Here is a 25,109-nt window from a genome sequence, read left to right on the forward strand (position 1 = left end):
CCCACGGTTCCCCTCTTCACTAGTTTTCTGGGAGACTTGAACACCAAACCCAGCATTCACCAGACTTCCCAGGTTGCCTCTCCCCCTTTCTCTTCCGTCCCCACATCCCACTAGACTGATTAAATTTTAGTCGGGACCGGACTGTTTATTCAAAACCAAAGTCCGCCAAAACAGGAAGGAACTTAGAAAGAAGAAGCCTCCGCCAGCACATTAAGAATAATTTTCTAAAGGGCTCCATAGTCAGAGCAGGAGTACAGGGTATGAAGTTGTCCCTATGGTTGGTGGCAGGGCAGGCTCACAGGACAGTCAGTTCACTATCCACTGCCTGAGACCCCCTGAGGGGGAAAAAAAAAAAAACAAGCTCCGGAAAAAGCCCCAGGTGGCAGTGGCTGAACCAGCAGTGAGACCCCCATCAGATCTTATCCGCCTAGAAACAAGTTCGTATGGAAAAGCAAACAGGCCCCGGGCCGTGCCCTTTGGACCTTTGGCAATTCTCCTTAAGCCAGCTCCTCCTATAAATGGAGCACTTTCGAGTGGCCCTGCATTCTCATCAGTGGCTGCAGTGCAAGTACCCGCGTGAGTGCCGCCTCGGAAGACCCTGTAGACAGCAGCGGGGCTAGGCCCCTGGCCAGGCCACAGCCAAGAAGCCACCCCACCCACCCTTCGGCCATGGGCCCCCAGAGGCCTGCCCTGTGGGCGCCGCTACTGCTGCTGTTTCTGATGCTGTTCTTGGACACCAGCGTCTGGGCCCGTGAGTTAGGGTGGAAACCTGGGAGAAAGCCAGTGTAGAGATAGAGCTCTGGGCCGTGCTCCAGACCACCGGCCACATCAGGGAGTAGACGGCATGGTGGCCGGCAGGCTGGCTGTTAGGTAGCTTGGACTAGGTGAGAGGAAAGGCAACCGCGGGGGTCCTAGGGAAGGGGGTGATGAAAACTGGATCTAGCAGGTGGCTCCTGGGTCTCCGGATGAAGTCACTAGATGGGAGAGTTAGAAAGAAGGCTTTCAATAGCCCCTAAAATAATTAAGGCTGTGAGGGGTCTCTCCTGTCAGCCTCAGCACCCCACTGGAAAACACTAGAAAGCCAAGGTTCTCCTTTTCTCTTACAGAAGATGAAGTCCTGGAAAACTTCAGCATGAACTGTCCAAGTAAGTCCTTTCTTCACTAGCTGCCTTGGGCACCTCCCACCCCTACGCTCCTCTCCATCCACTTCCTCCTGTGCACCTTTTCCTAAGGACCCTCCTTCCACGTAGTATCCACACGCTCAAACTAGGGGACACTGCTCAGATCCATGCTAGCGAAGGTTTTGAGTCTGTGTGCACCCCAGTCCTCCGGCAAAGAATCTCCATTTTCTATATCACCCTTCTGGTCTCTTTCAAGGCTTTGTCCCAAGGCATGATAGTGATGAGACAGAGGCATTCCTGTGCTGTTTATCACTGACTAATCATTGATTCATACTATGTGAGGGTGAAGAAATGCCGACTTTAACCTTTGTGCAGAACTCCAGACCCCTCCACCCCTTCCTATTTACTCTAGGGGTCAGAGGATCAGGCTTTGCTGCAATACCCAGCTTCCTACCGGTAGCTCTAGGGTTGGCCTCTCCTCTGATGGGGCAGCATCTCCATCTGGTGGCCAAATGGCAGTACTACATCCCGAGTTCCTATATTACAAAATTTCTGCCGTGGACAATGGAATCTTCCAGAAGTTTCTTCTTAGGGAAGGGTTATCTGGAAGTCAAACAACTTTGTCTCGGGTACTTCACAGACTCTAAGTAGTCATGACAGCATCTTCAAACTAAGAAAACCCAGCCCTGTTCCTTTGACAACTTCATTTTTCAAAGGTTCTTCCCATGGATTTTTGCAGCTCCATTAATCGATGCTTGGCCATTCCTTTCGTGTACTCTAGACGATCTACTTAAGGAATCCCAAATGATTTAAACACCAGACTCAGCCCAAACAGTGCCGATGTTAAATCTATAAAAGACAAATTACGCGTAGCGCAAACTCAACTTGTGCCCGCTGACCTTTTTCACCTGTGTCACCGTCCCGCTCTCCCCAGAAACAGCTGCCTTGGAGAGCTGTTTCATCTTCAGGGCTGACCTATTTTCTCTTCCATTTAGAAGACGCAACTCGATTCAAGCAGCTCCGGAAGTACGTGTACAGCTATGAGGCTGAAAGTTCCAGCGGTGTCCGGGGCACTGCTGACTCCAGAAGCGCAACCAAGATCAACTGTAAGGTACGGAGGACAAGGGGAAGCCTGCAGCTGGTGCACAGCCTTGTTCCACCAGGAGCCCCTCATAGAACCTGTAGCGGTTTCCAGCACAAGCTGGAACCTCAGCTGGCAATATGCCACCTGGATGAGAAGACTTCCACAGGGGGAATAATTCCAGCCAAGTTTTTCCTCCCGTTAGCTTCCAACGAGTAATTGGAGGGCATGGCCTAGGCCAGTGGGACTGACCTATAGATCTGACCATGAGAGAGATCAGAAAAGAAGGTGGTCCTCTCTGGAGAATGCTGGGCGTGCGGTGTTTGTGGTGTCCACCATAATAAGGAGAAATATTTAAACACCTGGTTTGTTCGAATGATAGGCTACTTCTCGAGGGACTTGTTAGACTCCTGTCTGTTCTCATAAAGCATAGCCAAGGGCTGCTATTGAGGTCTGTCTAGGGAAGAGAAGTCCATTTTGCTAAGCTACCCTCCTCCCTCTTGGGCCATAGTTTGAATCTGTAAAGTGAAATGCAGTGGGTCTTAGCCATGTAGGTTGAATAAAAGCAACTCTTAATCTCACTGACCATATCCCAATGTAGCTAACATCCATCTGTGGCTCATCCTGCTACATTAGATCAGACAGCACAAACATGGAGCTTCTCCATCACGTTCTTTAAATGGTCCCGGAAAACAGCCAAGGGTCCGTTTCAATTCTGCCCACATAAGAAGCTTTCACCAGGCCCCTAGATACAGTATGGGGAAGCGATGTCAGGAAAATGTTCGCTTTTTTTCCTGATTGCGATGCATTTTTGTTTCCCTCATTTTGTTTTCTTAAATCTCACTCCCCTCTGCGTTTCCGCTAAGCAATCACCCCAAATTCTTTATGTGTAAAGTGAATAAATCTAAGACCAACACAAGAACATTGTCCTTTTCACGCAGAGGGCTAAACATAAGAAACTTAACGTAGGAAGGAGAAAGCTAGGCTGAGGCATGGGGATGTGTGGGATGTGTCATATGAGGAACATGTTTAAAACATGTGATTCTGGCGACTCCAGGTCCATGTTCCCAAACACTTTTCTCTTGATGGGCTAAAGGGATAGCACTGGGTATGAGGAACCTCAGTGGATTACTTTCTGTTTTCAGGTGGAGCTGGAAGTCCCCCAAATGTGCAGTTTCATCATGAGGACCAGCCAGTGTACCCTGAAAGAGGTATATGGCTTCAACCCTGAGGGCAAGGCCTTGATGAAGAAAACCAAGAACTCTGAAGAATTTGCAAGTGCCATGTCCCGGTAAGGCATGGGTTTGTGTCTTTAAGTATCTGAGCTCTGTTATCACAGTACACGTGCATACGCAGGTGTGTGCACATCATGTGAGGTGTGCACGGGTATTCAGTGCTAAAGTTGGTATTCAGTGCCTATCACAGATCAGAATCCAGTGAAGTTTTTCCATCTGTCTAGAAAAGGGGAGTATTATTGACTCTCCTCCACTTAAGTTCCTGTGATTTATCATTTAAATTGTTCTCCTAACAGACCTCGTGGCTGAAGCACTTTTGAGACTATAAAGCTGAGATGGGTTGTTTAAACAAGAGAGATCTTGTTTATAGAATCGAACGGGGATGCTGCCTGGGGGTCTTTGGGGTGGATCAGGCAACAATTGCTGCTGTGAGATCAGAAATGCTGCATGGGCCCCTGCGTGTTTATGAGGGTGTGGCATCCATTCGACACAAGACAAAGGGCAAGCAGGATCTTAGCAGACCTACCCAAGACTGCTATGCAACCAGTGTGTCCTGGAGACCAGTGCTGCCATTCAGAGCTGAGCTCCATCCCAGCACATCAGTCACACTGCAGCACAATCTTCAAGTATTTTTCAACACCACCCTCGCCTTACTGCACTTAACGTAGGAAGTCTTCAGTGTGTGGAATACGGGCAGATGCAGGGATGCTAACATGGTAGCAGGGGACGCTTTCCCTTCCTATTTTTAGACTTGCTAAACGTCAGAACCTAGTCCTTTCTGTGAGAAATGGGTGAAAACGCTCCTGTCTTCCATCTAAACACCTAACTTGGTTAGAGACCTAGATAGGGGAAAGCTGTGGTGGCAGGAGAGAGTGTCAGTTATTCCCTGGCCCTTTCTCAGATACAAACACAAGAGACTCCTCCCCTGGACTTGCCAGGCTTGTGCTGCTATGTCTAGAATATTCTGAGAGGTTCTATGAGAGATGGATTTGATCCTCTTCCCCTGTGAACTTAACCAGAGCAGGTGCAGCCAGGCCCTTGGCAGCTCAAGCAAATCCCCAAGAGGAAGGTAGCCCCTAAGATCAGAGTGAGCCTGGCTTCCATCTTGGCCTCAGACTGAATTAAAAGTGAACATCTGACAACTCAGACTCACTGGTAGTGGAGAAATGTAAACAAGAGGATTTCTCACTCCACACCCATTAAGCTACAATAGTTAAGATGGTACCCACTGCTACAGGGAAGAATAGTTAACATGTTCTCATACATTAGTGGTAGAAATGAAAGCCACGGGGCAATACCGAGTCCAGCTGATCGTATTTATACTTTGACATAACAGTTCTCGTCTCTGGAACTCTGGCCTATCTAAATAAAAGCAGCCATGCGTGAAGTAGATGTATATGGGTGGGTGTCTGTTTCAATATCATCTGTGTGACACAAAGGAAATCCAAGAAGAGAGAATGTCAGTGCTCTCAAATGGGCCAATGTTTAAGAAACCATATATAACCAAAGAACAAAATGCTGTATACATTTTAGTAAAGATGCCAGTGGAGCTGCAGCATGTGATTCATATGTTCCCAGAGTATAATTAAACAATAAAGTCAAGATGAGAAAAGCGCACATAGTGCAATGCCATGTCTGTAAAACCTGTCAAAATCTCCGTGTTTGCATCCTCCTGGGTCTGTGTGGGATCATGTGAACAGGTGCTGACACTGAAGGATGCAGGAGATGTCCATAAAGACGTGAGACTGGGGGAGGACATGGGGAACAGAGATGGGGATGGGAGAACAAGCCAAGACAAAAATAAATAAATAAAGGCAACAACAACAACAAAAAAAAAAGAAGAGAAAACTGAGCCTTATTTGAAGACTTTTGGGGAATGTATCAGGAAGGGGAACATATGTATAAAGAAAATCCATCCAAAGAACCACTAAGGGGCTTCCCGTGTCCCTGGTTCATTCCCTCTGTGGGCTCACTTGGAAGAATGGCTTTTCTGTGAACATGTGACTTCTTTCACCTGCACAGGTACGAGCTCAAGCTGGCCATTCCTAAAGGGAAACAAGTTGTTCTTTACCCTGACAAGGACGAACCCAAATACATCCTGAACATCAAGAGGGGCATCATCTCTGCTCTTCTAGTTCCCCCAGAGACAGAAGAGGACAAACAAGTGTTGTCCCTGGTGAGAATAGACGTTGATTATGGTGGCCTTTTCAGTGTCCTCTTCACATGTCCAAGGCCAGCCTCACCTTAGATAAAATACGCTGTCTGTTGATGAGATGTATAGCAGTTACATGGGAAAGCCTAGATTGGTATGACTGCCGTAGACCATAGTTCCCCATGTCCCTGAAGTTTACTGATAGACTGTCTTCAGCAATTTTATGGTGTTGGGTCTAATTTTAAAGCTTTTCCTGGGACTTTTAACTACTCCACTTAGTAAAGGGTTAAGGGAACCCCTGTGGCTCAGGTTTTTCTCCTGTGCCATATCATAACACAGGAAAGCCTTGTGTACTTTAGACACTAGAAAAAATGGGATATATTGTATTTCAAGTCAACCCTGGGGAGAATTCAATGTACTTCAAGCACAAAACATTCCTGAGCTCTGACTGTGCTCTAAGCTCTCTAGTCCACTATGCTTGAACAATAGAGAGACTCATCCTGTCTGTTCCTGCCCTTAGACCCAACCTTCATGAGTCTGCTCCCCCAATATTAGCTAGCACATCAATGCTACCCTCTGCCTGGGAGCAAAGAAAAATCCTTTAATCCATATCCCTCCTGCCTCTATACCCAGATGTCTTTCTGAGTCCCTCTCAAGCACCTGGTGGTGTTTTCCTGCATTAAGTGTACCTGACCATATCTTGGGCTTCCACAGGATACTGTGTATGGAAACTGCTCAACTCAGGTTACAGTGAATTCAAGAAAGGGAACTGTGGCGACAGAAATGTCCACAGAGAGAAACTTGCAGCAGTGTGATGGCTTTCAGCCCATCAGCACAAGTGTCAGCCCTCTTGCCCTCATCAAAGGCCTGGTGAGTCTCACACCACATCACCATACACACACACCAACAGCCCTTCCTTGGAAAATTATGAAATGTTCTAGCTAGTAGGAATCTCAGAGAAGAGCCTGTCTAGCTTATCCATTACATAGACTTTATAAGATCCTGAAAATCAGAAATTAGAAAGACTGCCAAAGTTGAAGGGCTGTTAGAAACTATCCCAGGACCGGATTTGGGTTCTGGACTCCCACTGCAGAGCTTGTCCCTCCCTGCTCTCCTTCTGTGACAACACCAACCATCTTCCTGTGTAACCTTGGGATGATACACCTGCCACTTCTCTTCCCTCCTGGGTCACTTAGGACAAGAGCTGGTTGTCCTGAGTGAGTGGCCTCCACAGAACTTATGAGGCACGTATTCTTTCATTTCCTTCAGGCCATGAAGTGAAATGAATGTGTCTCAGCTTCCTGTTCTTTCATCCCAAGAAGAGTTAAGCCCTCTAGGTCCTGCCCAAGTCCCATTTCACAGCCCCCATGTGCTGCTACACGGGGTCCTACAGTATATGTTCCCAGAGTATACCCAGTTCCTATAACACATCCCAGGACATGCATCACAGGTTGTCTCAGTTAACATGAACTACTGAACAATCCTTGCTCTCCTTTCCAATCTTCCTAGACATTGTTCCTGAAGCTAGAAAGATGTTCTGGTGAGCATGAGGGCCAGAGTTAGACAAGACCAATGCACTGGCTTGATATCTTTTCTTAGAATCTGTTCTGTGTTCATCCTCCCTCTGGGAAGAACTGAGGCGATAGGAAGACAGAAAAGGAAGGAACAAAAGAGGTAATCAGATGAACAATGGCAGCCTCCCCTCAAGGTGCTGGCAGACTAATATGGCAACAAAGTTTACACATCTACCAGTAAAGGACATACTGTAGTTCGTAAAAGAACTGAGTTTTCAGAGAAGCAGCCCTAGGCCTGACTAGGAACGATGGAGAACCTACCGTTCACCAACTGCACAGTCATGGAAGATGTGGAAGAAAACTGAAAAACTACAAAGCGCATATAAATGAAAGCTGTGAGGTGTACATGTGTATGGGAGATAATTTAGGATGCAAGGTACACATTATACTTGATAAAGACTCCACTGGGAAGGAGTTACATCCTTGAGTGTGCAATTTTATGTCCTCTTAGCTAATGTCAATTGTTGAGTTCTCTAGTGCTGCAGACTTTTATCCTCTGCTTCCTTGAAGACAATGCCCTGTGGCAGAAGAGTCAGCTTGAAATCCCAGGGACTGATCAAAATGCTTTTCTCTTATCCTGCGCACAGGTCCACCCCTTGTCAACTCTCATTAGCAGCAGCCAGTCTTGCCAGTACACCCTGGAGCCCAAGAGGAAGCATGTGTCTGAAGCTGTCTGCAGCGAGCAGCATCTTTTCCTGCCTTTCTCCTACAAGTAGGTCACCTGCTGCTTCCAATTCACCATTTAATGAGATTGTGGAGCTGTACACCTCCTGAGTGCCAGTTCAGACTAGGATGGCCTTAGAGAAGGCTGTGGCTATCATCTCTGTCCTGCCTTTAAGTTCACAGGGAATTTGCCAGAAAGGTCTCAAGCATGTGGAACAATTCGAGACCAACGAAAAGTATCTCAGACTAAAGTCCTTAAGAGCTTATAGATCTAGAAAAAAATATGAATTGTTCATTGCATGATGCCCTAGTTAAAAAAAAAGCTTTGGGAAGGATTTGGAATTTTCCAACGGAGACATATATATCCAAATCCAGGTTAAAAACTGATATTCAATTAATATTCGGTAGATAGTTGCCATGTCCTTGTGACTACATGACTGTAGTAGGCTGTGAGACATACAAAAGGGTTTGGAGGCTGGTCTGTAGTCCCAGCCCTCTAGGAATTGTAGATGGGTGTAAAGTATAATTAGTGTGAGCAGGAAGTGGTGGGTGTCACCCACTGCAGAATTAAGATGGATTTTAAGATCCTTTGAAAGGTGGGCAGATTGGGGACAGAAGAATAGATAGAGACCTTTCAACACTTGAAAAGAACAGCATTTTCTCAAGGCCTGGTGACCTGTGATGCAATGTACTTCCTGTGTTACCAGGAATAAGTATGGGATCATGACCCATGTTACACAGAAACTAAGTCTTGAAGACACACCTAAGATCAACAGTCGCTTCTTCAATGAAGGTAAGACTTTATGTCCCGTGGGTACCATGAAATCTACCCACAGGGTGTCTGTCATTCATGACTAAGCTCTTAGTGTGTTCCCTGTTAAATGCCTGCAGTCTAATACGTGATATAAACCCTGGGATGTGATGTTCTGGCGACAGGACTACAACTATTGAGAGAGCATTTTAGAGGATGTCAAGGGGCTGTGGGATAAAGGGAAGAGAGACAATATCCATCTGTAGGATACTGGAAGACTGAGTTGAATGTGATCACTCTGGTAACTCTGACAACATCATACATCCGTAAGACTCAGATCCATTCCAGATGATGTGGGGCCATCAGAAAAGGAACTTCAGAGTCAGGCCAGGCAGTGACCTAAGGAATTGATCGTTAGAGCAATACTTTGTATGTCAGTCTGTCAACACTTGGGCTTGTGCATTATTTTATCATTTTCTTGGTTGGTAGATCCTGTGAGCTCATTGAGTGGAGACACATGCTTACATGTCCATCCCATAGACCAGTGGTTCTCAACTAGTGGGTCATTACCTTTTTGGGGTCAAATGTCCCTTTTACAAAAGTCAATTAGGACCCTCAGGGAACCCAGATATTTACATTATGATTCATAACTAACAAAATCGCAATTATGAAGTAGCAATGAAAATAATTTTTATTGTTGTGGGTCCCTACAACTGAGAAACTGTTACAGAGTCACAGCATTAGAAAGAATGAGAACCACTGCCACAGAAGAAAATAACACACAGTAAGGCTTAGTGAGGTCATAGTCTTGGTCATAGAATAAGTACCTAAGTCTAGTCAAAGTTAACACTTTAACTCATTTCCATGAGCTAATGGGGCTAAGGGGAGAGTATCTCCTCTCCATATGCTCCTAGTGGAAGAACTGTTAGGTGAGGACCACTGAATTTAGCCTTGGCGTTGCCATGACAGGAGCAGAGCTTCCTAGTCATTCTGTGTAGAACAGGATGATCTGATACCAGAATCACACCAACTTGGATTCAACTCCAGGTTGACCTCACACACCTAGAGAGTTCTTGGGTGTTCTTGAAGTAATAGGACTGCAGAGATGGCTCAGCAGTTAAGAGTACATGCTGCTCTTCCAGAGGACCTGGGTTCAGTTCCTAGAACTCCCACTGGGTGGCTCACAAGTTCCTGAAACTCTACGGGATCTGACACCCTCTTTTGCCCTTTGTGGAAACCTGCACTTATGCACACAAATCCACACAGAGACACACATAGAGAAATAAGATTTTTGGAAGAATTATCAAATTATGTGTCTTACCTTATTTCCCTTTTCCTTCCATTGAGTTGTATAGCATTTCCCCCTCAAAAAGATGATGATGAGTGAGTGAAAATATCCAGCTCAGAGTCTGATGTCTAATAAGAGCTGAGAACGTAGTCGTTGTCTTTTCTTTTTCCCTATGCTGATACCTATGCCATTTCCAGTTTCCAGTCAACAAAGATGTTGAGCTACATGCAGTAAAACTACCTTGACACTTCTTCCAGGTGCCAACCAGGTGGGTCTGGCTTTTGAGAGCACCAAGTCTACATCATCTCCAAAGCAGGCTGATGTTGTTTTGAAGACCCTTCAAGAACTGAAACAATTGTCCATCTCAGAGCAGAATGCTCAGAGAGCAAATCTCTTCAATAAACTGGTTACCGAGCTGAGAGGCCTCAGTGGTGAGGCAATCACATCCCTCTTGCCACAGCTGATTGATGTGTCCAGGTAGGTTCTTAAAGGTTACAAATCAAATTCTCAAATGATCTGTGGAAGCTGCAGAATCTTTAGCCCAAGAATCTTGGGGTCTATTAAATTGTCAACTCACATAACCAGTTAATTGGCTAATACCTACTGCCTATAGTACCATCATCTAAGTTGCTTAGAGTTTTGTAGGCAAGACACAGACAGCATTGAAGGCATACATTTTTTTCTGTGTGCTAACATACAAGAGTAATGTGTAGCTCTCACATTTTTGGGGTATCTTCTAATTCTTAATTCCATGAGGACTTCTGTTGAACCTTTAAGGCTAGCAGAAAGAGAACTCAGACAAACAAGTCTCTCCACTTACAGTACAGATAATACTTGTTCTATGTGCTGAGAAGCTTCACAGGAGGAACTGAGGCCAGAAATGAGCCACGCTATTGCTGACAAGACACACTCTATGTTACAACAAAAGGACAGTAATAAGAGTCCTCATTGGCTTCGGGTCTGGGAGTCCTTTGGCTTCCCTTCATGATGCTTCTGTGGTGGCAACATCCCTTGGGAAGACATTGTGGAAGAAGTCACCGTGATTACTGGGCTCTTAGCTGTAGTGTGAAAGACAGTTGGCTCTGGGTAGTGAAAAAGGTTGTGTAAGCACTCCCTGGCAGAAGATATGCCAGGTGCTGAGGATACTGGATTTGTCGGGAGGTTTCTAACTGAAAATGTCTCTCCCCAGCCCCATCACTTTACAAGCCTTGGTTCAATGTGGACAGCCACAATGCTATACTCACATCCTCCAGTGGCTGAAAAGTGAGAAGGCTCACCCGCTCCTGGTTGACATTGTCACCTACCTCATGGCTCTGATTCCAAACCCCTCAACGCAGAGGTTGCAGGAGATCTTTAACACTGCCAAGGAGCAGCAGAGCCGAGCCACCCTGTATGCACTGAGCCACGTGGTTAACAGGTAAGACACCACCTTGCTTTGATCTACCTTACACCTCTCATCCTGAGAGTAAAAGAAGCCTCAAGTCTCTGCTTCATGCTGGTACTTTCCCCACCTTCAAATCCCAGTGCCTTCTCCCCTGGTTTTTTGTTTTGTTTTGTTTTGTATTGCTCGTTTTGAGAGGGACAGACTGAAATAAGAATCAGTAAACATGGGTTTTAAGACAGGTTTAACTATGCCTCTCATTTCTTTTTACTTGGTAGCTATTATGATGTGGACCATGCGTGGAGCCCAGTTCTGCAGGAAATTGCTGATTACCTGTTGAAACAGATTGACAATGAATGCATGGGAGATGAAGATCGCACCTTTTTGATTCTGAGGGTATTCTTTCCATATTTTGCACTATATACTCATTTCAAATATGCCCATCCTGAAGAGCCCTTTTGTCTGCACTGTGATGAGCTCTTGTTTTACTTCTTCAATGAAGGTCATTGGAAATATGGGCAGAACCGTGGAACAGGTGATGCCAACACTCAAGTCCTCAGTCCTCAACTGTGTGAGAAGCACAAAACCATCTCTGCTGATTCAGAAAGCTGCTCTCCAGGCCCTGAGGAAGATGAAGCTGGGAGATGAGGTAAAGTGAAAGTTGATGCTGATCAACAAGGTTCAGTAAATGTAATGACAATCCACTGTCTGTTTTATCTACTGGGTTTCCCAGGACCATCATCTAAGTGCCAGTTTCAATAAACCCATTGACATCCTAGTACTATGTGGACTTGAAAGACCCACTACTTTGTAGTTAATCCATGAAGCAGAGCACATTGTTTTCTGCTATATACTATCCTTCTAGCAAATTGATCATCATCTCCTCTTAGGAAAACATTGGTACTACCCAATTAAATTCACCATTGGGTTTACCTTAGGTGGCAAAGATTCCAGAGCATTAGAAACCATCTTATCCAATTGCACTATCATTTCCATCTTTATCTTCATTGAAATTATCATATTTTGACAATAATATAATTGTCTAATAATTGGACAGTTTGAAATAATCTACTTTAAGACAAATTTCTGTTAAGTCACAAGTCTACAAGCAAGCCATAAGTTGGTCATGATTTGTGTACTGTAATGCAATTGAGCTCAGCACATATTCTATACAAATCTTCTGGGGACCATTTCTGGGCTGGTCTCTCTGAGGATACTGAAGAAGACTAGGTATCAGCATTTGCAGCCATCTTAGAAATAAATTAAACTTCTCATAAAGATGTTGGCAGACTTGCCAGCATCCACCAGGTACATACACTCTTTGTCTTGACCAAAAAGAGAGCAATCTCAATATTCTTTTCTGCTGCAGGGCCAAACCATCCTTTTCGATACTTTTGTAAATGGTGTCGCTCCAGTGGAGAAGAGACTGGCTGCCTATCTCTTGCTGATGAGGGATCCTTCCTCATCAGATATTAACAAAATTGTCCAACTTCTCCAATGGGAACAGAGTGAACAGGTGAAGAACTTCGTGGCATCTCACATTGCCAACATCTTGAACTCAGAAGAACTTTATGTGCAAGAGTAAGTGAGGGTAGTTTTCTCCTATCAGCCACTGAGAACCACAAATTGAGACACCAATCCCCCATTTGGATACTTCCTGTTATCGAGGACACTTAAAATGATGTGCACAGACCTTGAGCCAAAACTTTGGGATATATAAGTCCAAATACTTTAGTTGCTATTAGAAACTTACATTTTCTTGGGACATGAGGTGACAGTAGACAAGTGGCATAGGATTCTGACTCAAAACATATTCTTTCTTTTCGTTTAGTCTGAAAAATTTGATCAAAAATGCTCTGGAGGCTTCTCAACTTCCAACGATCATGGACTTCAGAAAATTTTCCCGAAACTATCAAATTTCCAAATCTGTTTCTCTCCCACTGTTTGACCCAGTCTCAGCCAAAATAGAAGGGAATCTTGTATTTGATCCAAGCAGTTATCTTCCCAAGGAAAGCATGCTGAAAACAACCCTCACAGTCTTTGGACTTGAAGCACTTGATCTCTTTGAGGTATGTGTGACTGAAGGCACCCAGTGTAGTTTGCCCATTCTGTACAACACCAAATGTCTCCACTAGGGGTCATCTGAAGCATGAGTTCTTAGACTATATAGAGCAAAAGATGTCTCAGAACAGTCCCTAGAACCCAAACCCTAGAAAATGCATGACTGAGCTACATACATGACTCCACCCCCAATCAAACCCTGAATTTGCTCCAAATTCTAAATCCTTAGTTATTTATCCTCTCTGATCCTTAGCTGTGTCTTTTAGGAAAAATCAGAAGAGTTCTACCTTTCAGGAGTCTAGTGAAATCTAAGAACTTCCTTCAATTGTTTCTGCCATGTTCATCTACCATTCGTTTGATTACATGAGCATAAGGGATGGGGGTCTTGAGCTGCTGTACAAACAAAAGCCTAACGCTGTATTTTACCTGGTTTTCTTTCTCAGATTGGTTTAGAAGGAAAGGGCTTTGAGCCAACACTGGAAGCTCTTTTTGGTAAGCAAGGATTCTTCCCAGACAGTGTCAACAGGGCTTTGTATTGGGTCAATGGCCAAGTTCCAGATCGTGTCTCCAAGGTCTTGGTAGACCACTTTGGCTATACTAAAGATGACAAACAGGAACAGGTGTGTATGTGTTAAATGTCCCCCCCACCCCCTTTTTAAGGGAAGCTTTGTGTTTCAATGCCAGACATTCATCTCTAGTCCTAGAAGCCATGAAAGTTCTACATACCTGAAATGGTCACTGTGGCTATATATCGGGCACTTTTGTGGGACTAAGAAAGAGCCAGTGTCCTCTACAAATAAGGCTCTCTTGGAAATTTAGTGGGAACAACACTGACTAGAGGCACTTCAGTGAATGATTAGGGGTGTGTCACATGAGACAAGAGTTTGGATTCATACCTTACTGTCTCCAAGCCATGCACCCATGGGAAACTTACCTGATATCACATGTAGTTGATCTGTTTCTAGATCATCGAGGTACTAGTAACAATCCATGTATCACATCGTCACTTAATAGCTAAATGAATTAAATTACATGGTGCCTGGTGTTACTACTGATTGTTAAATAAGCAGACAATTATAAATTTTATGCTAATATTTTCATCATTATTGCCAACTTTTCCTCGACTGTCATTCACAACAGTGCACTGGCCAATGAGAACCAACTCTACTTTGAAGCTGGCAATGAACTCTTACTTTAAGGAATAAAATCTTGGTTGTATATGCTGAAGTTTCTTATTGCTCTGGTTGTTTGAACTTAGTGTAGTCTTTGAGGTTGGTACCATTTAAGAAAAAAAAAAAACTTGTTAGAAATGATGGTTCTTGGGCTTACCCAAGTTCTACTGAATCAGACCTCATTTTAACAAGACTCTGGGGGACATAGATGTATATTCAAGGTTTAGATGTTTAGAAGTAGTGCCATAGCTTGTTTTCAAGTGTCAACTTGTGGTTAACTTCTGATCTCTGACCTCCACCTAATGCTGATCCATTCTGGATCTTCTTCCTGGCACCTTATGTCAGTTCTTGGAGCTGTTTGTTTGTTTGTTTGTTTGTTTGTTTGTTTGTTTGTTTCTAATTGTAGATCTATGGTCACATGTTTTTCAAACTTCCATCTGATTTCTATAATGGCCACCTTTTCTCAAGAAATCCCCAGCACTCATTCCTAGTAAAGGGATAGAGGGCTATACCAGGGAGGGAAACAGAAAGCATCCCAACTTAAGGATTCCTAAGAGTCCTGGCATTCGGGAGAGAAGGGATTCCTCTAATTATCCTTCAAGCCAAGCATTGCTTTGGAAACATTCCTATCCCTGACAAGTGCTTGTGATTCTTCATCTCTGTTTAGAATTCCCCTTCACTAAAAGGTGGGGCTCAATTCCTGTGCCCGTCCTGTATTTTGATCATGCTTTCAGTGAAGTCGTGAGTGTGAGTACACCACAACTGTGCCAGGCAAGCTGGCCTGAGAAATCTGTAAATGTTGGGCAGAACTGGTATCTCATTAGATATTTTGTTACTAAAATCCTAGGACATGGTGAATGGAATCATGCCCATTGTGGACAAGTTGGTCAAAGAACTGAAATCTAAAGACATTCCTGAAGCCAGGGCCTATCTCCGCATCCTAGGAAAAGAGCTTGGCTTTGTCAAGCTCCAAGACCTCCAAGTCCTAGGAAAGCTGCTGCTGAATGGTGGGCAAACTTTGCGGGGAATCCCCCAGATGGTAAGTGATCCAGGTCATGTGTGAGCACTCTCTCACTAGCCAGGTTCTCCTTAGATTTCCCCAGCCTCCCAACCTGAGAATGTTTTTCTACATCCTTCAAAATCCAAGTTTACCCTGAATTTCAGTAAAGAGGAATTTTGAAGACTAGGAAGATGGCTCAATCGGTAAAGTTTGACCTGATTGTAAGCATGACCTGGGTTCAGACCCCAGAAACTACATTTAAAAAGCACATTGTGGTGTCAGGCTCTGATAATTTCAGCACTGGGAAGAAAGACATAGGTAGATCCCAGGGACTTTATGGCAGACTAGCTTAGCCAAATAACCAAGCTCCAAGTGAAACTGAGAGATCCTATGTTCAAAACCAAGATGAGTAGTGTCCTGAAGAATGACACTACTGATTGATGTGGTCTACACACACACACACACACACACACACATATACATACACATGCATGGACCTGGACACCCACATACATATGCACACATGTAAACATGCATATACATGTACACACAGTCTTAAAGGTAAAGTAGCTGGGGAGGTGGCTCAGTGGGTAAAGTGGCTGCTATGTGTGCATGAGGACCTAAGGTTGAATCTCCAACACTAGTGCAAAAGCCAGGCACAGCCATTCCCATAATGGTCCAAGTGCTATAAGAGACAGGCAGATTCTGGGAGCTCATTGGTCAGCTAGTGTGGCCAAAACAGGGAAGCTTCAGTGAGAGAGCTTGCCAAATAACAGAGAATGGTAAAGCAAAACACCCGGCATTAAATTCTAGCCTCACAATTAAATGCATCTGTATGCATAAGGGCACGTGTACACACAGGCATGCACTCATGCACACATACATACACACACACACACACACACACACACACACACACACACACACACACACAGCATATATGCACAAAAACTCCACTTAAGAAGATGATAATCATTCTTATTATCTAAACCAACTGGGACCATTTGGAAATAAAACCATCATAATGGTTGTATCTTTCTTTTTTTTAATATATCATTTTTATTGGATAGTTTATGTACTCACATTTCAAATGTTATCCCCTTTCCCAGTTCTCTACTCTCCCATCCCCCTCCCCCTGCTTCTGTGAGAATTCTCTCCCTCCCACCCACCTACTCCTACCTCAACACCTTGATATTCCCCTACACTGTGGAAATGAGCCTTCACAGGACCAAGGGCTTCTCCTCCTATTGATGCCAGAAAACGCCATCCTCCGCTACATATGCGGCTGGAGCCATGGGTCCCATGTGCACTCTTCGTAGTTGTGTCTTTCAAGCATATTAGTTTGATCTTCTAGAAAACAATTTTCAGCATACCTTCCTCGACCTAGGCTGGCAGCTTTTTCAAACATTAAAATGATGTAATAATCAGGCAATGAAATTTATAGCAAACTATAACCCAGTATTGACATTTTTGTTATATGTATATTATATAAGCCTATCATAAAAGGGGGAACATTTTAATATATTCCCTATAAATAGATAAATAATCATGTTGGCTTCCAGAACAGAGGTCTCAAGAGCCAGGGGTGTAACTCAGGGACACAGAGGTCACCTAGCATTGAAAAGCCTAGGTTCTGTCTCTTCCACTTTGAAAGGAAGAAAGAAAAAGAACACAAGTCTCAAGTTCTTTTGTGAAAATGTATAAAACAAAGCAAGATTTGATATATATTAACACAGACATTTTCTCATAGCCACTAACTTTTTCAAAGTTGACTTTACCATAATATAATACACTTTTGGTAAAATCTCATTGGCAATCAAATTTTTACAAGAGGAGAATAATGTCATACATCATATTTAAAGTTCATAAAGCTGTGAGGTTCAGCTAGGGACCTCTAAATCAGCAGTTTAAAATGGTGTGACATTCAAGCCAGAGAAACTGCTTATATCCGATGCATTGACACCAGTAACTGTGAACTTACATTCAATGGGTCCCCCAGATAGTCAAAATGTACTACACCCCTTCTTTCTAAATAAAAAGGCACTGCTGTGTGGCATTTAGGAGACCACATTTAACACAACTCACACACCTGCAGCTTACTGTGCATTGTCTCTTGTTGGATTTTCAGATTGTACAGGCCATCAGAGAAGGGTCAAAGAATGACTTGTTTCTCCACTACATCTTCATGGAAAATGCCTTTGAGCTCCCCACTGGAGTAGGGTTACAGCTGCAAGTATCCTCCTCTGGAATCCTCACCCCTGGGATCAAGGCTGGTGTGAGACTGGAATTAGCCAATGTAAGACTAATCAATCAAATCAATGACTGTTTCTTTTCCTTCAGAGTGGGATTCTTGCACAGATGTGCAAGACATGCTCCACTTCAAGGCAAAGTGCATCATGATTGCAATCTTCTTGCTAATTTTTATGAGGAATTTTAGGATTCTACTGGCACATATCATCTCTCAACATCTCTACTTGAGATGTCGTAATGGAAAAAGAAACCAGCTGTTCTCTCAATGAATGAAGACCCTGGTTATCTTTATATCTGATAGTGCTTAAAGTCAGTTCAGACTCTTCATTGTCCTGGGAAATGCACTCTGGCTCTGGGGAAGCTCTTTCAGCTTTCTTCCTAAAAGCACAGTTGTGGTCCCTGTGGCAAGAATTAGCAAAGGCATTTGCCAGGGTTCCGGGTTGAGCTGTCTGCTAGGGATCTGAAGCACTGCATGAAACTGAACAGGTTACCTTTTTGACTTCCAGATTCAGGCAGAACTAGTGGCAAAGCCCTCTGTGTCCTTGGAGTTTGTGACAAATATGGGCATCATCATCCCAGACTTTGCTAAGAGTGGTGTCCAGATGAACACCAACTTCTTCCATGAGTCTGGCCTGGAGGCTCGAGTAGCCCTTAAGGCTGGGCAGCTGAAGGTCATCATTCCTTCTCCAAAGAGGCCAGTCAAGCTGTTCAGTGGCAGGTAATTTTGTCACCAAAGTCTATCTGAACTGTGTGAAAGAGGGAATTTGGTATGGCTCTGCAGGATTTAGCCAGGCTAGACCACAATTGGTTAATCCTGGGAAACAGGAGATTGCTTTTGCCTCTACTTTGTACATTTTGCTAACGGTTTTTATGCCTCTCTACATCATACTTAGCATCTGCTCGTTAGACAGGCTATGGAGTTCTGTTTAATTTCATAATCACATGATTATTGGGTCTTATACATTAAAAGTTCCACTTTGAATGGTATCCTCAACAAATTCATTTCCTTAATCAGTTTGTATCAATCTTTAATTGCCTAGTTTGTATAAATCTTGCTGAAGGAGCTGCACAAGGACCCGGACCCTCTAGATTTTAACTCTACTAGGAAGGCATGCACTTAAGGGAATAGAAGTAATGAGTCATGGGCTGGCTGCAAGAAAAACTTGTATAATATGAAATCATAGATCATGAGCCTTTGGGAGTCAGAATGATCTCTAAAGAACCCATTTTTGACCTGCAAGACCTATGTCAGAGTTACCCAAGCAAAAGAGAAAGAAGTGTGTGTCCATGTAATGAGCAAGATATTTATTATGGCCTCAAAGATAAAGAAAATGGCTGAGAGAGCTAAACAAGCTGAATTAGTACACAGAAAACACAAGGAAGCTATAGTGGAAAAGGGTAGTCCATCTTGGACCATGACTAGCCTCCTAAGTCCTAGAAAGAATGTAGACTCTTCTGGAGTCAAAGGAATTGAGGAGTATAATTAAGATGAGCTAGTATATCTGGGGAGCAAAAAGAAAAGGAAAGGGGAAATAGGACTGGAGATCTGTTAGAAGTTAGGATTGAAAGGGAATAGGGGCTTGTATTAGAGGGATATTTAGGAGTAGAGAGGAGTTAAGAAGCCATAGAAATTGTGAGAAAGTAGGAAATTGACTGGTTATGGGGTAAAGAAAAAGAAGAGAGGGAAGTGATGGGGCCTTGATTGAAATAGGAAACACAAAGAAAGAGGGGGAGAGGGAGTGGGGTAGAGGGAGAGGAAGAGGGACAGAGAAAGGGAGAGGGAGGAAAGGAGAGAGGGAGAGGAAGAGAAAGAGGAGAGAGAGAAACTGTAGCTTGGAGTGAGATGGTAGATTGCTACTATGAAACCACTAATTTAAACCACCTAGTTAGCAAATAGACCTATAGATCTGAGCCCAGTAAAGATATAAGTACAGAGAAGCAAGATCAAACAACTGTTTGTGTAGGAAAAGAATCAAAAAACTAGGGCCAGAACACAGATAATACAAATATGTGTAATGGAGGGGGCATTAAATAAGAAATAGTGCTAAGGGGTGCAAAGTAGACATACCCTAAACAGATTGTCACTGGCACATCCGGAAAGCATGGCTTAAGACACCCCCAAAGTAGGGATGGGGGTCTTGAAGAAAGCACATATTCCAAGGAAGAAACTAGGGCATGGGTCGAAATGGTTTTATTTTTTATTTTTTTCCTTTTTAAAGTACATCTCTAAAGTGCCATAAAGTTTAAAAAGTTTAAACACTGGTGTCCCAATCTGGATATGAGTGAGCATTTCTATAAAACACTTCTGAGGGGTAAAGGAATTTAGAGAACATTCACAGAGACACACAGACACACACACACACACACAAACCACAGTGCCATTGGATTGCAGAACAAGGGAGAAATTGGCAAGCATTTACAGGAGGAGGAGTCAGTGTAAGGCATTAAGGTCTTTGGAGAGAACACTGAAAGAAGGAAAATCTCTTTATTATGAAGGAGACAAAATAGGGTTAAGAAGGAAAGAAAGAGAAATGTAGTGAGAATCAGAGTGTTCGGTGCACGAGTGATAACACTTGAGCATTTTTGTGCTGGTAGGAAGAACTCAGAATTTAAGGAACTGTTCATGCAAAAGAGGCAGAGGTCTAACTTGTCCACCTGCATCTGGCCTCTCCTCTCTAAGCTTCTCTTTCCAATGTAAACTGAGAGTCCCAGGCCTGCAGTGGAAGGATGAAAGGGAATGCAGACTAAGAAGCCAGTGTTACATCTGAAACCTTAGAGTCCTTCTAATCATGTGGTTGATGCTCAGTAAGCCGAATACCGTGAGATGGGTTTGAACGAACAGAGGGATAGAGGATGGGGCATGTGCATGAGACTCAGCAATAAGCATTTCAGTTTATGACGCAAAGACAACTCCACCTTTTCATTCTTCGCCAGCAACACACTGCATCTGGTCTCTACCACCAAAACGGAAGTGATCCCGCCTCTGATTGAGAACAGGCAGTCCTGGTCAACTTGCAAGCCTTTCTTCACTGGCATGAACTATTGCACCACAGGAGCATACTCCAATGCCAGCTCCACCGAATCTGCCTCTTACTACCCACTGACAGGGGACACAAGGTGAGAGATTCTCAGTGCTTACCCAATATCTGATTATCATCTACCTGGAGGGACAAAAAGAAAAATGCCAAGGATTGTAGGTTCATGTTACCAACTTTAAGAGCTCACATCATCTTTTGGGAACTTTAAACAGTGGCCCTCTGGCCAACATTTTGGCTTCCTCCTTGATACTCTTCATGCACAGAATGAAATGGTCACAGTGAATCCAGTCTGTTCATTCCTTTTCAGCATCTCTAGACTTTGTGAAGCTGACCAATGTGCTGAAAGACTTTACAATGCTTTGGGGCTCATCCTCACCCCCTATCCCCCATTCTCACTACTTATTCTTAGCATGACAGGCACAAGGAAGCATTTCAACACATTTAAAAGCCCAAAGCATCCTGGGAGCTTCCGTTGCCTAGGGCTTTGGGGGGAGATTAAGTAGAACTATTAGGAATAACACTATCTAAGAGCATGAGATGATGTTGAAACCATACATGTATTTTTGTGGTGTGTGAGGCTGGATTGTTGGAGGAATAACATTACTGTCTTAAAGAGAGCTAACAGTATGCGCTGAATGTAATGTATGTAATGTGACATCTTTAGGTATGAGCTGGAGCTGAAGCCCACAGGAGAGGTGGAGCAGTATTCCGCCAGTGCAACCTATGAACTCCTAAGAGAGGACAAGTCTTTGGTTGACACACTGAAGTTCCTAGTTCAAGCAGAAGGTGAGTATCCCAAATGAGGCTGCTGTATCTCTGCCTCAGTCTTGGGTTCCAGACTTACAAAGAGGACATCTTTATGATGGTGCATTAGACAAATATTTCCTGAGTTCCCAATAAGTGTCAGGCCTTTCTTAGAACTGAGGCTAGAAATAAAGTCTTTACCTTCTTGGAAGATATAGTAAGCAACCAAACAAGTACTCGAGATGTCAAAAACAGCGGTGAGGGGAGAAAACAAAGTATAGAAGGCTCTAGTCTAGTGGTTCTCAACCATACTAATGCTTATGACCTTTTAATACAATTCCTAATGTTGTGGTGACCCCCCAGCCATGAAATTATTTTTATTGCTATCTCATAACTGTGATTCTTCTACTGCTAGGAATCCTAATGTAAATACCCTAGATATGACCCCCTGCTCCTCCAGGGGTCATGAGCCACAGGTTGAGAACCTCTGCTCTGTGGTAGGGAGAAAGGAGGAGGATGGAAACAGTAAAGAGGATGATAGAGAAATTTTCACTGGTAGGTAATGTGAAATTTGTTTGCTTGTTTGTTTGTTGTATTTATTTTGGTTTTTTGAGACAGGGTTTCCCTATGTAGCTCTAACTGTCCTGGAACTCAATATTTAGACCATGCCGACCTCAAACTCTGAGATCCACCTGTCTCTGCCTCCTAAGTGCTGACATTAAAGGCATTTGACACCCATTCAAAACTTATTTTAAAAGGAGAAAGAGGGAAATGTAACAGGCTGAAGAAGAGATAAGCCATGGGGAAAACAGTTGCAGCCTAAGGGACTAGAATGCGCAAATGCTCTGAGGTCGGAACGTGCTGAGGGAAGATGGGAAGGAGGTGGAACTGAAAATCTAGTGTGAGAGTGATTTCAGTAATTCAGTCAAGAAGTGGAGGTGTCTAAATTAAATTTCCAGGATATTAGACCAGGAGGGGGGATAGAAGGGAGCAGAGATGAGTTTAGATGTGCTGAGAGGCTGTGGAAAGGGGGGTGGGAAGGAAGTAAGGCAGGAATGACAAGCAGTGGCAGAGATGTGAGGAATCATCATACTCTTGCTGTATTTTGAAGAATGAGAGCTTGCATTCCCTGAACACCTCTCTGAGCATTACCCACATTGGGGCTTTGCGCACTTACCCCTACCCAGAACTTAGCATGGCTTATTAGTCCTCTCTTCAGCATGGCCTTACCCATATGCCACTTACTACACCACGTACCACAACAGAAAGACATTCTGTGACCATCATGAGAAGAGGGAACATAGCCCCTCTTCTGTTCCTCTCTACCCCTTCTCCTCAAAGACCATTTCCCATGTCTTCATAATAGTTACTGCCATCTAACATAGGTTACTGATTTGCTTACTGTCTGCAGACCCCAAGGACAACTCGAAGATGAACTGTACAAGGGCTGGGTATACCAAGGCTGAAAACAGTCCCTAGCTCATGATAAGCCACCAGTAAATACTCAAAAATTGAGTCACTGAACAATACATAGTCAATGGGAAAATCTTTTTAAAAAAATTTTTTTAGATACTCTCTGTATTTACATTTGAAATGTTATCCACTTTGCCCACCCTTCTCCCATGCCCCTCCCCCTCTACTTGTCTTCACAAAGCTGTACAAGCTCCCAATCACCCTCTCCAACTTAGTGCCTTGGCATTCCTCTATATGGGGGAAAATGTGCCCTCCCTGGACCAAAGGCCTCTTCTCACATTGATGCCAGACATTGCTTTTCTATGCTGCATATGTAACTGGAGCCATGGACTTCACAATGCATGCTCAATGGTTGGTGTTCTAGTCCATGGGACCTGTGGAGGATTTAGTTGGTCAACAATGTTGTTCTTCCCATGAGGCCACAACCCCCTTCAGCTCTTTCATCCACCCCCTCCCCCCCAGTACCCTCACTGGGATTTCTGTGCTCAGTCTGATGGTTAACTGCAAGCATGCTCAGCTGTATGACTCTGGAAGAGCCCCTAAGGAGGCACCTCAATCTGGTTCCTGCCAGCAATCACCTCCCAACATCAGCTATAGTGCTTGGGCCCGGTGGCCACATATAGGGTAGACCCCAAGTGAGGCAGCTCCTGAATGATTTCCTCTTCAATCCCTGCTCTTCCACTTGATCCTGTGCTCCTTCCTGTGAGTGTTTTGTTCTCCCATCTAAGAAGGACTGAGGCTTCAACATTTTGCCCTTCCTTCTTTTTGAGCTTCATAAGGTCTGTAAATTTTTCTTGGATATTCGGAGCTTTCTGGGGCTAGTATCCAATTATCAGTGACTGCGTACCATATGTGTTCTTTTGTTACTGAGTTACCTCACTCAAGATCATATTGTCTAGTTCCATCCATTTGCTTAGGAATTTCGTAAAGTCATTGTTTCTAATAGCTGAGTAGTACTCCACTGTGTAAATGTACCACACTTTCTGTATCCATTCCTCTGTTGAAGGACATCTGGGTTCTTTCCAGACTCTGGTTATTATAAATAAGACTGCTATGAACATGGTGGAGCATGTGTCCTTAGTAAGTATTTGAGAATCTTTGGGGTATATGCCCAGGAACGGAATAGCTGGGTCTTTAGATAGTATTATGTCCAATTTTCTGAGGAACCACCAGACTGATTTCCAGAGTGGTTATACCAGCTTACAACCCCACCAACAGTGGAGGAGTGTTTCTATTTTTACACATCCTCACCAGCATGTGAACATCTCAACCAGTGTCATTGAAATCCACAGTAGTCATGGTCTTGCAGCTTTCTCCTCTGCCTCCTTTTTTTTTTTTTTTTTTTTGCATAGCCTCACAGTACACATCTATTAACTTTCTCATACGCCCTTTCAGGAGTACAGCAGTCTGAAGCTACTGCAATGTTCAAATATAATCGACGAAGCAGAACCTTATCTAGCGAAGTCCTAATTCCAGGGTTGGATGTCAACTTTGGGACAATCCTCAGAGTTAATGATGAATCTGCTAAGGACAAAAACACTTACAAACTCATCCTGGACATTCAGAACAAGAAAATCACTGAGGTCTCTCTCGTGGGCCACCTGAGGTAAGAAAAGGTTTAGGAGACCTGAGCTGAGCTGGAGGCCCTGGCAGTTCTTTTGTTTCTTCTTCAAGCTTCACATCTGCCCACACAAAGGACACCTCTGCGATACAGTCTACCTGAAAATATAGTTCTCAACACTTTTTACCCTTTGCATATGTTCAGTTGGATGTTTCTATATTCCATAAGCACTTGTTATTTATCAAGTATTTGCTAGGTGAATTAAAAATTGTGTCCATCCCAAGTCCTTATTTATTGACAAAGGCATGACAGCTTTGAGTTGTCTAATTGCTTGGCCAAGGCTAGAGAAGAAGATGAAAATGGTTATTTATAAAGTTTATCTACTGCCCTGAAAACTGCACACTCCATGCTAATATTGGCTTTATAAGTTAGATCTCTGGTGTGTGTGTGTGTGTGTGTGTGTGTGTGTGTGTGTGTGTGTGTTCAATGAAACTTCTAGTTATTGAATCTTATGTACCTACATCCTTGGAATGAACAAAAATCATTGATTCCAACTTGTTCCTT

The 25,109-nt window shown here is 43.7% G+C and overlaps 1 protein-coding gene across 1 annotated transcript in view; it reads left to right on the forward strand.

Annotated features, from left to right (window-relative positions):
- Positions 1–669: 669 nt before the first annotated feature.
- Positions 670–25,109, forward strand: part of APOB (apolipoprotein B) — a gene marked incomplete at both ends in the record, with an annotated part of 39,215 nt that continues 14,775 nt past the window's right edge. Inside the window, 21 exons of the mRNA XM_080909678.1 lie at positions 670–751; positions 1,107–1,145; positions 2,117–2,232; positions 3,348–3,493; positions 5,460–5,613; positions 6,304–6,459; positions 7,751–7,875; positions 8,534–8,619; positions 10,123–10,342; positions 11,055–11,282; positions 11,525–11,642; positions 11,749–11,895; positions 12,616–12,827; positions 13,078–13,315; positions 13,751–13,927; positions 15,327–15,518; positions 17,608–17,775; positions 18,236–18,447; positions 20,664–20,846; positions 21,432–21,553; positions 24,380–24,590. Of these exons, the coding sequence (XP_080765804.1) occupies positions 670–751; positions 1,107–1,145; positions 2,117–2,232; positions 3,348–3,493; positions 5,460–5,613; positions 6,304–6,459; positions 7,751–7,875; positions 8,534–8,619; positions 10,123–10,342; positions 11,055–11,282; positions 11,525–11,642; positions 11,749–11,895; positions 12,616–12,827; positions 13,078–13,315; positions 13,751–13,927; positions 15,327–15,518; positions 17,608–17,775; positions 18,236–18,447; positions 20,664–20,846; positions 21,432–21,553; positions 24,380–24,590 (3,332 nt within the window). The remainder of the gene's footprint in view (positions 752–1,106; positions 1,146–2,116; positions 2,233–3,347; positions 3,494–5,459; positions 5,614–6,303; positions 6,460–7,750; positions 7,876–8,533; positions 8,620–10,122; positions 10,343–11,054; positions 11,283–11,524; positions 11,643–11,748; positions 11,896–12,615; positions 12,828–13,077; positions 13,316–13,750; positions 13,928–15,326; positions 15,519–17,607; positions 17,776–18,235; positions 18,448–20,663; positions 20,847–21,431; positions 21,554–24,379; positions 24,591–25,109) is intronic.

The sequence above is a fragment of the Micromys minutus genome (genome assembly GCF_963924665.1).
Source record: "Micromys minutus genome assembly, chromosome: 1".
Taxonomy (NCBI): Eukaryota; Metazoa; Chordata; class Mammalia; order Rodentia; family Muridae; genus Micromys; species Micromys minutus.